At 34.4% G+C, this 15342-nt stretch overlaps 1 protein-coding gene across 6 annotated transcripts in view; it reads right to left on the bottom strand.

Annotated features, from left to right (window-relative positions):
• Positions 1-15342, bottom strand: part of LOC145258261 (sulfate transporter-like) — a 292022-nt gene that overhangs the window by 122068 nt on the left and 154612 nt on the right. For all 6 annotated transcript variants that reach the window (XM_080116274.1, XM_080116266.1, XM_080116289.1 and 3 more), the window contains one exon: positions 5867-6231. In XM_080116274.1, the coding sequence (XP_079972400.1) occupies positions 5867-6197 (331 nt within the window). In that variant the 5' untranslated portion in view covers positions 6198-6231. The remainder of the gene's footprint in view (positions 1-5866; positions 6232-15342) is intronic.

Below are 15342 nucleotides of genomic sequence, written 5' to 3' on the forward strand. Positions count from 1 at the left end.
CGCTCTGTTCACTTTGGCATCAACAGTGCCTATGCTAAATAACATCACCCTATGTACACAGAGGTCAAAGCTGTAACCAGATCGCCACCCATAGCTTCCTCGGACAATACAATTCTGTTAGTGTTCTTCGAAATACTTACATCATCGATAAGAAATGTTTTCGTTTAGGTCACTCTTTTCCAAAATAAGTATTGGTTCCCTTTTTCATAGTATCTTTATTGGGTTTAAATTCGCGTACTGCCTAATAATGTTACATTTCTGATATAATTTAAGTTAGCATCTATTTTTGATTGTCTTCAAGCTAGCGTATTCTTAAGCGTTTCCTCTTTCTTGGCGGGAAGCGGTTTATTGTCTATCCCCTAAGGCATCTTAGCCAGGACGACCATCGCTAATTTTGAACACGTTTACAGTATCCTCCGACCTTTTTATAGCAGTGAAACTGGCTTATTATATGATGGACAAGGAATGTTGTCGTTTTGGTCATTCTTTTCTAAAACAAGTATTGGCTCCTTTTTGACAACAGCATATTCTTTTCATTGTTTCGACTCTTGAGTATATATCCGTTAATATATTATATGTTTTATATAGACTGGTGTGCTTCTCGGTTGATTGACTGTGTCTTACTGTGTCGGATATATACTCGAGAGTCAAAACAATGAAAAGAATATGCTGTTGTCACAGCCCTACTAATAACGTTACACTTCTGACGTGATTAAAGTAAGCTTCTCTTCTTGTTTTTCTTCAAGCTGGCGTATTCTGAAGCGTTTCCTCTTCCTTGGCGGGAAGCGGTTTATTGTCTAAGGCATTTTAGCCAATACGACCATCGCAAATTTTGAACCTGTTTACAGTGTCCCCCAAACTTTTTATAGCGGTGAAGCTGGATTTTCGACATTAAAAATTTCTTTGTATCTAACTTTGCCGCGGAGAAAGGCGGGAAAATAAATTTGCTATAAGTAGTTAGCACCAATTATAGGCACCGCCAAAACTGGGGGGGGGGGCAGGTAAGTACTTTTTGACGGACCGTCTTTTTAAAAATCTACCAAAAATCAGGTAATTATCCAATCAATACGAAATTTTCAGCGATTATTAAGAGAAGAATGAACTTTATAAGAGTGTACGTATTTTTCATAAACACTATTTATAAATATATATATATATATATATATATATATATATATATATATGTATGCTTACAACCCCCCTTGTTTTGAGGGGGTTCCAAATATGCTTAAAATAATCATCTGAAACTGAACAAAACATATTGTGTTGTTGTAAGGGACGGGATTATAGATTTAAAAAAAAAACTTATTTTGATGTCTGAATATCAGAACTTCGATTGTGTTTAATTATCCCGCTTTTGAGTTTTGAAGTGTGAAATTCGGTGAATATATTAAGTAAAATAATTAATTTAAGTTAAGCAAAACAAAAAAAAAATTTTTTAATATTTATACGAAAAACCCCATTTTAAAATCTTTGATAAATAAATTAACAATTTCTTTTTATCGAGCCGAATAATGCATGACCATTATTAAACAGGGCATGCTTTGAAGAATCGGTACAAAAAAAATCGATAAATATTGTGCCCTTTGTGTTAAAAATATCATCATTTTTTCGATCCAGTTTGGAAACGTTTGCCGCCTTTCGACTACGGTGGACCAAACAAGCTGAAATATTTTTTTTATTCTGTTTTAAATTGCCCCCCTCCCCATTTTGGAGAGTCTGACCCCCACACACATACACATTAAAAACCAAACTCATACAAATGGTCACCTATCTGGTACTGGCCAGCCTCAGCGTTAATAATACATTTAAATTTTCGTCACTGAAAAATAAGGTTTTTTTTGTTTTTTTTGGGGGGGGGGGCTTTTTGGTCTTCCGTAGTTTGTTTTTTATCAAGTACAAATGTAAACAGAGTAATCAAATCGACTCGAAGTAACTGGTTGCCTATATGAATAAGTTGAATTATTTGAAATCCAGGTACTTATATTATAATATTTTTGCATATTCTCATAGAAAATCACCCTAAATCTTAATTAGACAAGAAATAAACAAATTAATTCTTTCAAAAACCTTTTTTTTTTTTTTTTTTTTAACTATTTATATACGTTTTTTGTGTAAACCAAAAAACGCCAATTGTTAACTTTTGGGGAAAATTTAACATTTAAAATTTAATTAAAAATATTAGAAAAGTTTTACATTATTCTGTTTTCTATATGATAAAATTCAGGGTTTTATCTTTCTGGGGAAAAAATGTTACTCAGAAATAATGGATTTTAATAAATGTAATTTCGTTTTAAAAAACAACAACAACTTGATTTTTCGGCCATTTTTGGCGGTGCCTAACCAATTATATATAACGGTTAATATTGGAAATTTTAAGATTAAAAGAAAAATGCATTAAATAGACAATTGAACATCTGGCATAATCACATTGACACATCGATTCTCGTTAGATTACCGAAGTTAAGCGATGTTGAGCCAGGTCAGTGCCAGATGGGTGCCCATTCACGAATGCCGGACTCTGTATGTAAGAGGACGTCAACATCTGCTTGCAACAATTGCAACAAAACCTGATGGGATATATATGTGATTCGGGACAGTTTGTGAATTTTATATTGCCATGAAACTTCCTCCTTCAGAGGATGCTGGTTCAAGCGACCTAAGGGGAGTATCACTCTGGTCAGTAACATTCGAGAACATATGTGTATTGAATTTAAATTTAAAATTTATGCACATTTTGACTGTGTTTCTGTACTATTCTAAATAAGCCCTTTCAATTACGGATTTTTACAGAAATGCTTATTTGAACCACCAGGAAGTTTAATCGGATATCTTACTGATTTGGTAGGCCGAGAGCCGTAGAGAAGTGTTCCTTCAAAATAGTGCACGATAGAGAGACGCTATTAGAACTTTGATTTATTTTTGATATTTCGATTCACTTTTATCAAACTAGTAGAGTGATCCGACGTTGTCCGGGATTGAATGATGATCACACACCCATATTTTTATTGCCATCAAAATTGGCGAAATCGCTCATTTTTCAATCAAATCGATGGATTCCCTTCTCTAGTTGAAGACACGTCGCAGTGCACAGGGAGGAAGTTTCACACGCCTCGTTTAGTTCATAATACAATGTCATCTACATTGCACTTTAGAGAATGTGCTGTTGATTTTATAAAATTATTTTATATATAATTGCTTACATTAAAGTTTAACATCCAAAAGTGAAATACCATGCTTCAATTGTCCTCTAAACAGAAACATTCATTTCGAATGCCCCCCCTGTCATATCAAAAAAGCTACTGTTGATTTTATATGTCTGGTCGCACTGGTTTTGGGGGAATAATGGCTATAATTTAAGTTTAAAATGAAATATGCATATATAAATCAATAAAGAAAGAAAATGACGATATAAGACTATATACTAATATATATAGATTTATTCATTTATTCAAACTTCCTTCTCCCCAAAATGTGAGGTAATGTACATTCATTATATTCTTATCCCAGCTTTGATATTCTAATTAAATTGCAAAATTTCCGCTACCAACCGCAACACGTTTCCTTGAATCACCACTTAAACCAGACAGAGATTGTATTTCTCACAGAGGAACTTTTATTTATTGTATTTTCCAAATAAAACTTCAAAATACACTTGTGATGTTTGGATGTGTAAGGTGTTAACTTTAGTCAAAATCGCCTGTTTTCTTTTATTGGATTATTTCGATTATCGATTATCGAAATTTTTAGAATATATTCCAATAGAAGACACTACTAGGCACATAAAGTACCTTCGTGTGAAATTTCAGCCGTTTTTGAGTGCATAGGGAACGAAATTACACACACACACACAAAGTTCCTTTTATATAATAGATAGATAGATAGATGGATGGATAGATAGATAGATAGATGGATAGATAGATAGATAGATAGATAGATAGATAGATAGATAGATTGATGGATGGATAGATAGATAGATAGATAGATAGATAGATAGATAGATAGATAGATAGATTGATGGATGGATAGATGGATGGATAGATAGATAGATACTTTTGACTATGACTCGAAGTATAATTGCAATATTTATATTACATACTTTGACACTGATATTAAAAAGGACATATATGAATATTTCTTTTTAATTGAATCATACAATCAATAAGCACAAAATATCGATTTTATTTTATATGTATTCTGTTCTGGAATGAACAATAAAAAAAAAAAACAGCATGCCGGTAACAGCTGTAAAAGAATTTTTCTTTTTTTCTTCTAGAGCTAACCTTGAAACTTATTTAAGATCACGTGGCACAAACTTTCCTTAAAAACCAGTAAGACGTAAACTAATTTTGTGATACGCTGCAGTTCAACGGTCGGATAGATAGAAAGACGGGATGAATGTAATATTAAAGATAATTAGAGGAAATTGCGTATTGGTATGCTTAGTTTTTCTTGTTTTGTTTTTTGTTTGTTTTCTTTTGTCCGACATATACCATATACTCACATTTGGCATATTGGTTCTCGTTAGATCACCGAAGTTAAGCAACGCCGAGCTTGGTCAGTGCCAGATGGGTGATCATTTAGGAATATCAGGCGCTGCATGTAGGAGGACGTCGATACCTCCCTGCCGTAACGGCGAAAAGTCAAACGTTACCATCTCTCTTATCGGGATATACATGCGACTGAGAACTGATTGTGAATTTCATATTCTCTCGATAGTTCTTCCTCCGAAGGAAGAATGTTCAACACAACTAAGGTGAATGCCGCTGGCATACTTTTATGTCCCCTTACAAAAGAATAAATCAGTTTATGATGATATTAAGTATTGTGTCTAGAATCTTAATTTAAATTGCCATTAAAAATCTAACACATAATTTTGATTGTAAAAAATGTTTTAAATTCACCACTTAAGCTATATGGGTCTTAAGAAAGAAGTTATATCATGTTCAATCGGTGTAAAATGACTGTGGGTGAAACTCAATGCAAATCTAAAATATTTGAATTTTTGGAAATGAAGCTTTGTCCCTAATATCCCCCCAATTCCTATAAAATACTCTAAAAACCTGAAATTTAGAGAATATTTATTATTTTTTCTTCTTTGATCCTCACATTCCATGAGCGATGTTTCTAACAAATGGAGAAGAATTGCTGCTTTCTGGGTCGGAATCTATTCACCTAAGACTTATCGTTGGCAATTTTCTTTTACAGTAAAGTAATATTTTCTTTTTATCTCTTTACATCGAGCGGCTTTATGCCTTGTCTGAAGCGATTAAAAAAAAACTTTATGTATAATATTTATTATTTAGATTTCACAAAAATCTGTTGGATTTGAATTTTCATGGAGGACTTGCACCTTACTTTTACTCCTTATAAAAACTAAATTAAACAAAATATAAATCACATTATGACCACTTTAACCTAGACGCTGAGCTTCAAAATTCATGATGATCGATATGTGTGTGTCCAGAAATAAGTCAAAAACTGCACAATAGACATCCATAAAGCTTATATATTCTCTATTGGAATTGCCTCAACCAAAATATGGACACATTTTTCTTTACTATTCATTCTTTTGGGAGTCATCAGAAAGAAATACTCAGTGGGGGGGGGGGCAGTAATTAGAACAATATTTTCTATCGATCATAGGTCTGTGAATTCGACTAAAATACATTTTTACAAAGTGTAGTATCTGTTCTGTCCTAAGTTGGAGGGGGACACATCCTGCTTGATTAAGTAGCGGGAGGTAGAGGGTTGGGGGCGAGAGAGAGTTGGAAGAGGAAGATGGAGAGAAATTTTAACACACTGTTGAACACATATGTTATTTTAGATAGTTGTGTTAATTTTAAAGAAAAATACTTCAACTTACTCTGTGGTAGTTGCATAATGCCAACCGTGAGTCCAGCAATGATGTCGTTTGGTAAGTCGGTCTTCACTTTGTACTTCTGCATGATTTTTAGAAATGGGAATGAGTCGAGAAGAATGCCTTTGCATCTGGATTTAGAGCACGAGCACCAGTTCGACAAGTTGGTCCCTATGATTTCCCGGAAGTTTCGATCAGGTGCTGGCGGCTTCTTGAACTTCTCACGAAACTCTTTGGTGTGATATACAGGTCTTCGAACATCAATAACCATATCCATGTCGACATGGTTATTCATGTCTTCCTTTGAAGTCGGGGGTTGAGCCTTTGGATCCTTCATTCTTATCGAGTCAGTTTTTAAGCACAAAGGCTCCCTAGTAAAAGAAATAAAAAATAAAATTTAGCATTTTCGTTAAAGAAGTAAAATGTTGAATAGTATATATTTATAAATGTGTCTACATACGAGGTGCTTTCAGTAAAATTCAGATTTGTTTTTTTACAGGCATTTAAAATTGTCGTAGAAAATTGTCATTAAAACTTCAATATGTTATTGCTGTACATCTCATGAGATGACTGACCAATTTTTATGATTTCAGATTCAAATGAACAGCTACAGCAGGAATTGGAATACACCCTACTAAAGTGTGATTGCCATAGCTGGTGAATTTCAAAAATCCAATTTGGACGTGAGGACACTTTAGAGGAACGATATGCAAGAACATTTTGTTTTAAATTTGGAAAAAAAATGCCTCAGAAACATATAAAATGCTTCTAACTGCCTTTGAACCATCTTGCATGAATCGAGCATCAGTTTTTGAGTAGCATAAGAGATTTGAGGAAGGTGGGAAGTCTGTGAAGGATGATGAGAGGTGTGAGTGGAGTAAAAAGTCAGAACATCAGAGTTGAGTGGCCAAATAAAGAATTTCATGGATAAGTACCGTCGGGTGTCTATAGAGACAATAAGTGCACTGTTTGGTGTCAGTGTGGGAACTGTAGACAGTTATTTGCGAGGAACTGAAGATGCGCAAGATTAGCAAGAAGTTTGTTCCAAAGGTATAGTCCACAAGTCCAACTTTGTCACAGACTATTTGACCCAGATGGGCATCAAGACAGTTTCTCATCCTCTCTATAGTCCAGACATTGCTTCCTGCGCCTTTAGATTATTTACTAAGTTCAAGGAAAACCTTAGAGGATGTTGTTATGAGACAATTTAAAAGATATAAGAGGCTGTCATTGACATGCTTACACAAAAGAACTTCTATTGGGGTTTTGCAGAAGTTGTTGGAATTATAGAACAAGTGCATTGCAGCCGAATGTGATTACTTCGAAGGGGACTAGAGTTTCATGTGTGTACTATCAATAAAAGTGGCCATACGAAAAAAGTCTGGAAACTTATTGAGGGAACCTCGTAGATTATTCTGTTGTGTAAGCATCTTTCCTTGTTATTTTTCTTTCTAAAGACGCGCACTATGTTTAAATTAAAGATAACTTTCCAACAACAGAGACGATAAAAGTAAGGTTATATTGCATTGGCAGAATACTCGAATACCAGGATCAGAATAAGCAATATGTACAGCATTTTACACACAAAAAATAATGTTCAGACTTTACTTACCGTGTTGACTAGAAAATATATCCCATAATTCATATTGATAAGGTTTTTACTATAACTTTACCACGGCCATCGTAAGAGATGGCCTATCAACTGAAAAATGACGTCATTGCGAGGTCCTAGCAATTAAGATATGTGGAACACTTAGACTGTCGATAATGAGCAGAAATTTTTACGGAAAGCCTTAGGAAACTTCAAAATTAGATTTAAAAAAAGATAAATAAAGAATACAATGATTTATCCTGAAACTCATCCAGTATTGAAGAATTGAAAGGGGGAAAAATTGTTTGTTTATGCGTTAAAAAGAATATTGTATTATGGGTTTTACAGAGTAGAATACGTTCTTTATTTACCTACTTTAAATTACACTTACAAAGAAAAGGAAGGAACACGATTTGATTTCTAGAGAAACCGAAATTTATTCGATATAAATAAATAAAAATCATGCACATGAGATTACGTAGGTTTGAAAGAGAAGACAATCAAATGTCGCAAAACATAAAATATGAATTAAGGAAATAAACAAAGATTTAAATTAAAAGATATTTTTTTAAATCAAAATGAACAACAATTTTTTAAAATCAAAGTGAACAACAATATTTTTAAAAATGAAAACTGAAAAACGAACGAAATCATTTTTCTTATTTATAAAAAAAAATCAAGTTTTACGACATCGCTTTTATTAAAAATGTTAGGTGAAAGTACAGAATATTTACAAAACCCCGATCCCCATGTTAAATAATAAGTTTTTAAATAATAATGTACTATTTCAGCACATAACATAAATAACACGCAAGATCATTTTTATATCCATAATTTCATTTTTTTAAATACGTTCTGAAAAAAGATGTCCGAATAGAGATAAACAGCAGACTAAATTACGTTAGTTAATAGGCCATCTAATACGACAGTCGTGGCTTAACCAACATAAACATAATATGAACGCTTGCCATTCGCGTGCAGTTAAAATTTTATTACAGATTACAACTCAATATTTGATGTAGGATCATTTTTTTCTCTATAAATTTTTTGGTTTTTCGTTTATTTTTAAAAGCTTTTTGGAGACGCGTAAATTGAATTGAAATTTCACACGAAAATAATGTGCGGATATAAAACGCTGTATTGCATAGAATATATGTTTCATAATTCACAAAATTTTCATTAGTTCAGGAGTGAAATCAATACACACACACACACACACACACACACATATATGTATATATATATATATATATATATATATATATATATATATATATATATATATATATATATATATATGGGGGTTGCATGTGTGTGTGCACTTAGCCTGATGATTTACTTTGGGGATGAAATATAGACGCTTGATTTTAGCTTATTTGTATAATCTTATAATATTATTTTATCCCCGGAGTCAATTGTCAGGTTAAAACACACACACGCGCGTGTGTACATACATATATATATATATATATATATATATATATATATATATATATATATACTAGCAAAAGTACCAGTCGTTTACTGGGTTCAAAAACAGCCTACAGAAAATGGACTCTGATTTATGAAAGTATGATAGGTTATGAAAAGGAAAGGTTGTAAAGAGATAGCTTCTAATTTGGGGGTATCAAAACCAAAGCAAAATATGATGAAAGTAAAAATAAAATAGATACACCCCATAATTTATTATACACTACCTGTTCACACTGAAACACTTATCACAATATTCTGTGGATCTATATTAAAAAACCTTGTTACACTTTGTGACATATTTCCATTCTATGGAAGTCAGGCGCGAACGAACACCCAAGAATTTTATTATACCATATTTCTTCAAACTGAAACATAATTATCAAAGTATACTTACGCAGATAGATATGAAAAATCTTTATTAAAGTTTGTACCAATTTCCATTCTATGGAAGCCAGGCGCGAACGCAAACCCCCCACAATTTTATTATACCATTCCTATTTAAGTTAAAACATACTTATCAAAGTATTCTTATGTACATCTATATCAAAAACACTTGTAGACGTTTTTTTTTTAATTATTAAATTTTTTATTTCCATACTTTGTGGACTAGGCGCGTACGCAGACCCCACAATTTTAATGAATCATCAGTATGCCAGATCAAACATACCCATTCCTGTGTCTCGATACATCTTCTATCATTGTATGTGATTAATTAGTTTTCTATAATAGTAAACCATATAGGAGACTATTCGTGACCAGACACACACACAGACGTTCAGCTTTACATTATATATATATATATATATATATATATATATATATATATATATATATACATATCATACTTTCTACTTTCATAAATCAGAGTCCATTTTCTGTTAGCTGTTTTCGAACCAGTCAACGATAGATACTTTTGCTAGTATATATATATATATATATATATATATATATATATATACGTATGTATATAAACATGTATATATATGTATATATGTAGATATATGTGTATATATATGTATATATCTATGTATCTATAAAGTGAAAGTATACGTCTGTCTGTATGTATGTGTGTGTGTCTATGTATCTCTGTACATTTCCCTACGCAATAACTCTCTCAATTTTAAGTCTACAGACTTGAAATTTGATATACAGGGTAGTGAGATTTGAGAAAGTCTTCGCAATCCGTTTTCGGCCAGAAATCTGGCTGTTAAGGTTCAACGATTTGACCTTTGAGAACTTTATCAAACTCCTCCGCCAATTTTAGGGCTAAACACTTGAAATTTTAGATATAGGTTCCTTGGACATGGATCTAACTTACTGACGTGATTTGAGTCCAAAACAATAAATGTTAAGGGGTCAGAATAGGGTCAAACTAAAAAAAATTGACCTCTGCGGTGTCTACTCAGACAATTTCTGGTCTACACATTTGACATTTTACATAAAGGGTATTCAGAGATAGGGCAAGCTTTTTAACCGGTTTGGGTCGAAAATTTGAGCTACCAATATATAAATCTATGTATGTATGTTTGCATGTCTGCGTAAAACTTTCGACAGAGGCGACGGATTTTCACAAGATTAGTATCATTTTGAAGCTCGATCATTCAGATGACAAATACCGAAAAATTGGCTAAAAACATTAATTTCTTCACCATCAACTGGGTACTTTTCTACAGGGATGGGGTCGCTTTTTTCGCCGATATTTTCGAAAGTCATCCTCTCTTTTCGATGGTCTTGCATTAATTAAAACCTGCGTCACTTCCGGTTTGGCGGTGATCGTAACAGCAAAGACGTCACGCCCCCCCCCGTCCGTTCTTTTCCTCCTTCCCGGTACGACTTTTGTTTTGTTTTTTTGTTTTTTTGCTCAACTCACACCTCCAAATACCCGGGCAACGCTGGGCACCTATGCTAGTATGTATATATGTATATATATGTACATATATATATATATATATATATATATGTGTGTGTGTGTGTGCGTGTGTGTGTATGTATATGTATATATATACATATATATATATATATATATATATAATTAGAAGAATACACGTTTCAAGACGGTTATGATTAATTCCTATAATTAATTCTATACGAACAGTTTTGCATCACTATTAAGTCCTTTTACTAACTTTACTAACAAATTTATGTATAGAATCCTTATTCTAATTTGTTTAAAATCCATTTCATCGTTTTGATTCTCAAAAATGTATTAAATTTAAGGGTCTTGAGAAGAAATTAACATTTAGGGAATCTTCCTTAATTGGTGTATTTTACAAATAATATTAGAAACGAATATTTCTATCTGTTAGCGTTTCCTTGTAACCGGCCGAACAAATATTTTTTCGCGCAAACTCATGCTACATATTTTACGCATTATTTAGTTTGAAGAAGTTACGATTATCTTTTTTTTATTAATAATGGATACTTGATAAAAGTAATATAGTTTTACTTTAATAAGATGTTATTTTCTATTTATATTTCTTTATGTTTATTTCTTTTAGATAATCGACCTATTTTACATCTATGTAGAGAAGTAAACTCATCTAAGTAGGTTAAAGAGAAAACTATTTTAGATTGGTAGTTGAAGCGTTCGCTTTCAGTTCTAATATTTTACGTCGTCGTGCACCCCCCCCCCTCCCCAAGTATAACCGTGAAGTTTTTATGATTAGTAATTAATAACTAGCGGGACCTGTGGAAATTTCATACCGGAATTTCTTACACTATACAATTGTGTTTTTGTTGCGCTCCAGTTATTTCCTAGTCGATATTGAGCGTCATAAATTTGATTTATATATATATATATATATATATATATATATAATTGATGAAAAATTTTTAATATATGTTCCTAATTTCTAATCTTGGCTATAAAAATCAATAAAGTTGACAAACCCGTCGTCTATAAAGATGTTTTTTATCTTGTAACAGGCATTTGTAATATCTTTCAATGCATGTGTTTTACTCGTGTTCACCCCAAACATATTGTTGCCAGTTTTTTTTGTGTTTTTTTTACACAGGCATCACCACATTATCAAGGCCAAGAGGCCACTCAAGGATAAGGGTTCAAGAGTGTACATTAGAAATTGGACAATATAGTAATCATTAGTAATGAAAATTCGGTAAATTTTATAACTTATATGGAACGGCTCATCAAGAACTTACTTACGTTAGACTTGAAGACAACCATATTGTAGTCAGCCGGAAAGCAGGAAAACGGAAGACAATTCCACAGGCGTGCAGTTCTAAGAAAGAAGCTTTGTTCATGGAATCTACGTTTAGGTTTAGGCACAGATAAAGAGGGGGGGGGAATTATTAATAGTGTTTTCAGCTAGAGTTTATTGTGAAAGTTTGGCGAGGGGGGCGTAGACTGAAGCTCAGTCGAACACTTTCCATGAAAATAACGATACAGCAGAGACAAACTCGCAACATCTCTTCTGTGAGATAGAGATTGCAGGGAAGAGAAAATGACATCTCCTACGAGGCTACGAAGTCTATTTTGAACTCTATCAAGGCAGGGCAAGTCCTTTCTAGCAGCTCCTGCCCAGGTGTGGCAACAGTATTCCATCCTTGGACGTATCTGGCTCTTATATAGACAGAGAATTGCATCAGCAGTGAGATATCTACTGGATCGATAGAAAGATCCCACAATTTTTCCAGCGGCCTTGGCAACAGATTTGATGTACGTGTTCCATTTAAGATCAGGAGTAATGGTCAAGCCCAGAAGCTTGTCAAAACTTGAGGCCTCCTGAAGACGAGAGCCATTCATTTCAATTGATGCCAGATGTGGATCAGAATGTTGATGATATAAAGTGAGAAGCTTTTAGATGCATTAAAAATAACCAGCCACACCTTTCCCCATTGTACCACGTGCTCAAGATCAGAGGAGAGAGAATCGGAGAAAACTTGGTCGTTTACTGTCTTTGATGTGCTACCATAAATGGTAGTGTCATCAGTATAAATGTCTACAAATGATGTAAGGATGTCATTTGGAAGATCATTAATGTAGATCAGGAAAAGAGTTGGGCCCAGGATGAACCCCTGAGGGACACCAGCATTAATACTGTGAGCTTCTGATTTTTGCCCTCAACTACTACTCTTATGAACCTATCAGAAAGAAATGATTTAATAATTGAGAAGACATTTCCAGCCATATTATAGCTAGATATCTTATGAAGTAAACCATTATGCCATACCCTATCAAAGGCCTTAGATATGTCAAGAGCAATTGCCCTAGAAAGGTTGCCTCCGTTGAGAGATTTGCTAATCCTATGAGATATAGCTGTAAGCACATCTGCTGTAGATCTAGCAGAACGGAAACCATATTGACTGTCACTAAGAAGGTTATTTTTGTTGAGATGGTTTATTACCTCTGTATTTAACACAAATTCCAGCAACTTACTCATGACGCACAGGAGACTTATTGGCCTGTACTGAGAGGGGGATGAGCGATCACCTGAATTCTTAAATACAGGGCATACTGATGTAATTTTCCAGGGTGATGGGAAGCTATTCTCCTTAAGACAACGTTTAAACAGTTTTGTAAGTATGGGCGCTAGTTCAGGTTGAAGTTTTTTTAGTACTATAATTGGAATTCTGTCAGGGCCAGTTGCTTTACTGGAATCAAGGCTTTTGGTTAGCTTGGCAACATCACGTACAGATATATGTATATCACATAGCGTGTTTTCTGATACAGGAGGAAATATTGGAGGTTGGTAGCCTTGGTCGCAAAGGGTAGAATTAGCTGCAAAGTTCTTGGCAAAGAGTTTGGCTTTGTCTGATGCTGACGAGATTACCTCAGGTCCATTGATGATAGTTGGGATAAAACACACACTTCTGTTCAGGATTCTGTTTGCTATTTGCCAAAACTGGTGGGAACCAAGCCGCTGCTCAGCTACTTTGAACTTAACAGATTGAGCATACAACTCTCTTGCGTTCTTTATTACTTTCTTACAATGGTTGCTGGCAGTCCTGAAAGCGGCTTTAGTCTCCATACATCAGTTGGATGTAAGGGGCTACTATTTCGTACCACGTTTACAAGGGATGAGCAAAATGTCGGTTTACATTACATTTAAACTTCTGCACGTCAGTACAACCAGGAAGCAAGCAACAGGAAGGGAATTCACTAAAATTTTGCAGTCCGACGGAAAAAAAACTATTAGAGTAGAAGGCTTTCCGACATCTAGGAACTTCACTGTAGTGAATGGACGTGATTTTGTTGCTAAATGGGTTTGTCGTGTGTATGTGTGTCGAGAGGGTATAAGTGCAATGAATTTATCAGAGCACATTTTATTATAATACTTGTAAAACATGCACAGGGGTGCCAGACAGAGGTGATATATATATATATATATATATATATATATATGTGTGTGTGTGTGTGTGTGTGTGTGTGTGTGTGTGTGTGTGTGTGTGTGTGTGGTTGAAATCACAACTTTATGTTATTCTAACTTGGGTGCCTGGCATTACCCTGGTGTTTGGAGATGTGTGTTGAGCAAAAAAAGAGGGGATAGTAGGCAGGCAGGAAGGCAGGCAGGCAGGCTCGAACCTGTATCACGAAGAGGGAAAAGAACGTAAAAAACCCCGCGACGTCGTTGCGTCCGTTCCATATAAGTTATAAAATTTACCGAATTTTCATTACTAATGATTACTATATTGTCCATCGCAAAACCGGAAGTGGCGAACGTCAAAATTGAGGCCAGTTAATCGAAAAGAGTGGATGACTTGTGAAAATATCTGCGAAAAAATTACCCCTCTTTGTAGAAAATTGTCTAGTTGAGGGTGAAGGAATTCATTTTTTGTTTTTGCCAATTTTTCGATATTTATTGTCCGAAAGTTCGAGGTTTCAAACGATGCTGGTTTCTTCACGTTCCGACGCGTCTGTCAAAAGTTTTTGGCGGACATACAAACACGCACACACACAGATTTTTGCCCTTTGTATTATAGAATAGTGGTGGTGCCTGGCGTTGCCCGGGTGTTTAGGTGATGTAGTAAAGACCCCAGGAGGGGTAAAAACAATAGTAGCGGGGGTGCTCTTGAGTGTGTAGGTAGTGTAGTAAGGAACTCCGAGGGAGGGGTAAAAAGTGGTAGTAGTGGGGGAGAGGGAAACAAAACAGCAGTAGGCAGAGATGTTAAAAAATGTGGTAGTAGGCAGGCAGGCAGGCTGGAATCCATAACGTGAAGGAGAAAAAATGTTTAAAAAATGTAACATCTTAGCCGATGTCTATCGCCTGACCAAAAGTTCAGAACATTGTAATTAAGCGTCGTCAATCCAAACGATACGATTACTTGCAAAAATGGTGACGCAAGAATCGACCCCTCCTTGTAGAAAACTGGCCACTTGAGGATGAAGGAATTAACGTTTTTGGCCAATTTATCGATATTTGTCATCTGAGAGGTCGAGCCTTCAAAAGAATACTGATTT

Source organism: Euprymna scolopes, chromosome 3 (assembly GCF_053919585.1).
Source record: "Euprymna scolopes isolate OS-2025 chromosome 3, ASM5391958v1, whole genome shotgun sequence".
NCBI lineage: Eukaryota > Metazoa > Mollusca > Cephalopoda > Sepiida > Sepiolidae > Euprymna > Euprymna scolopes.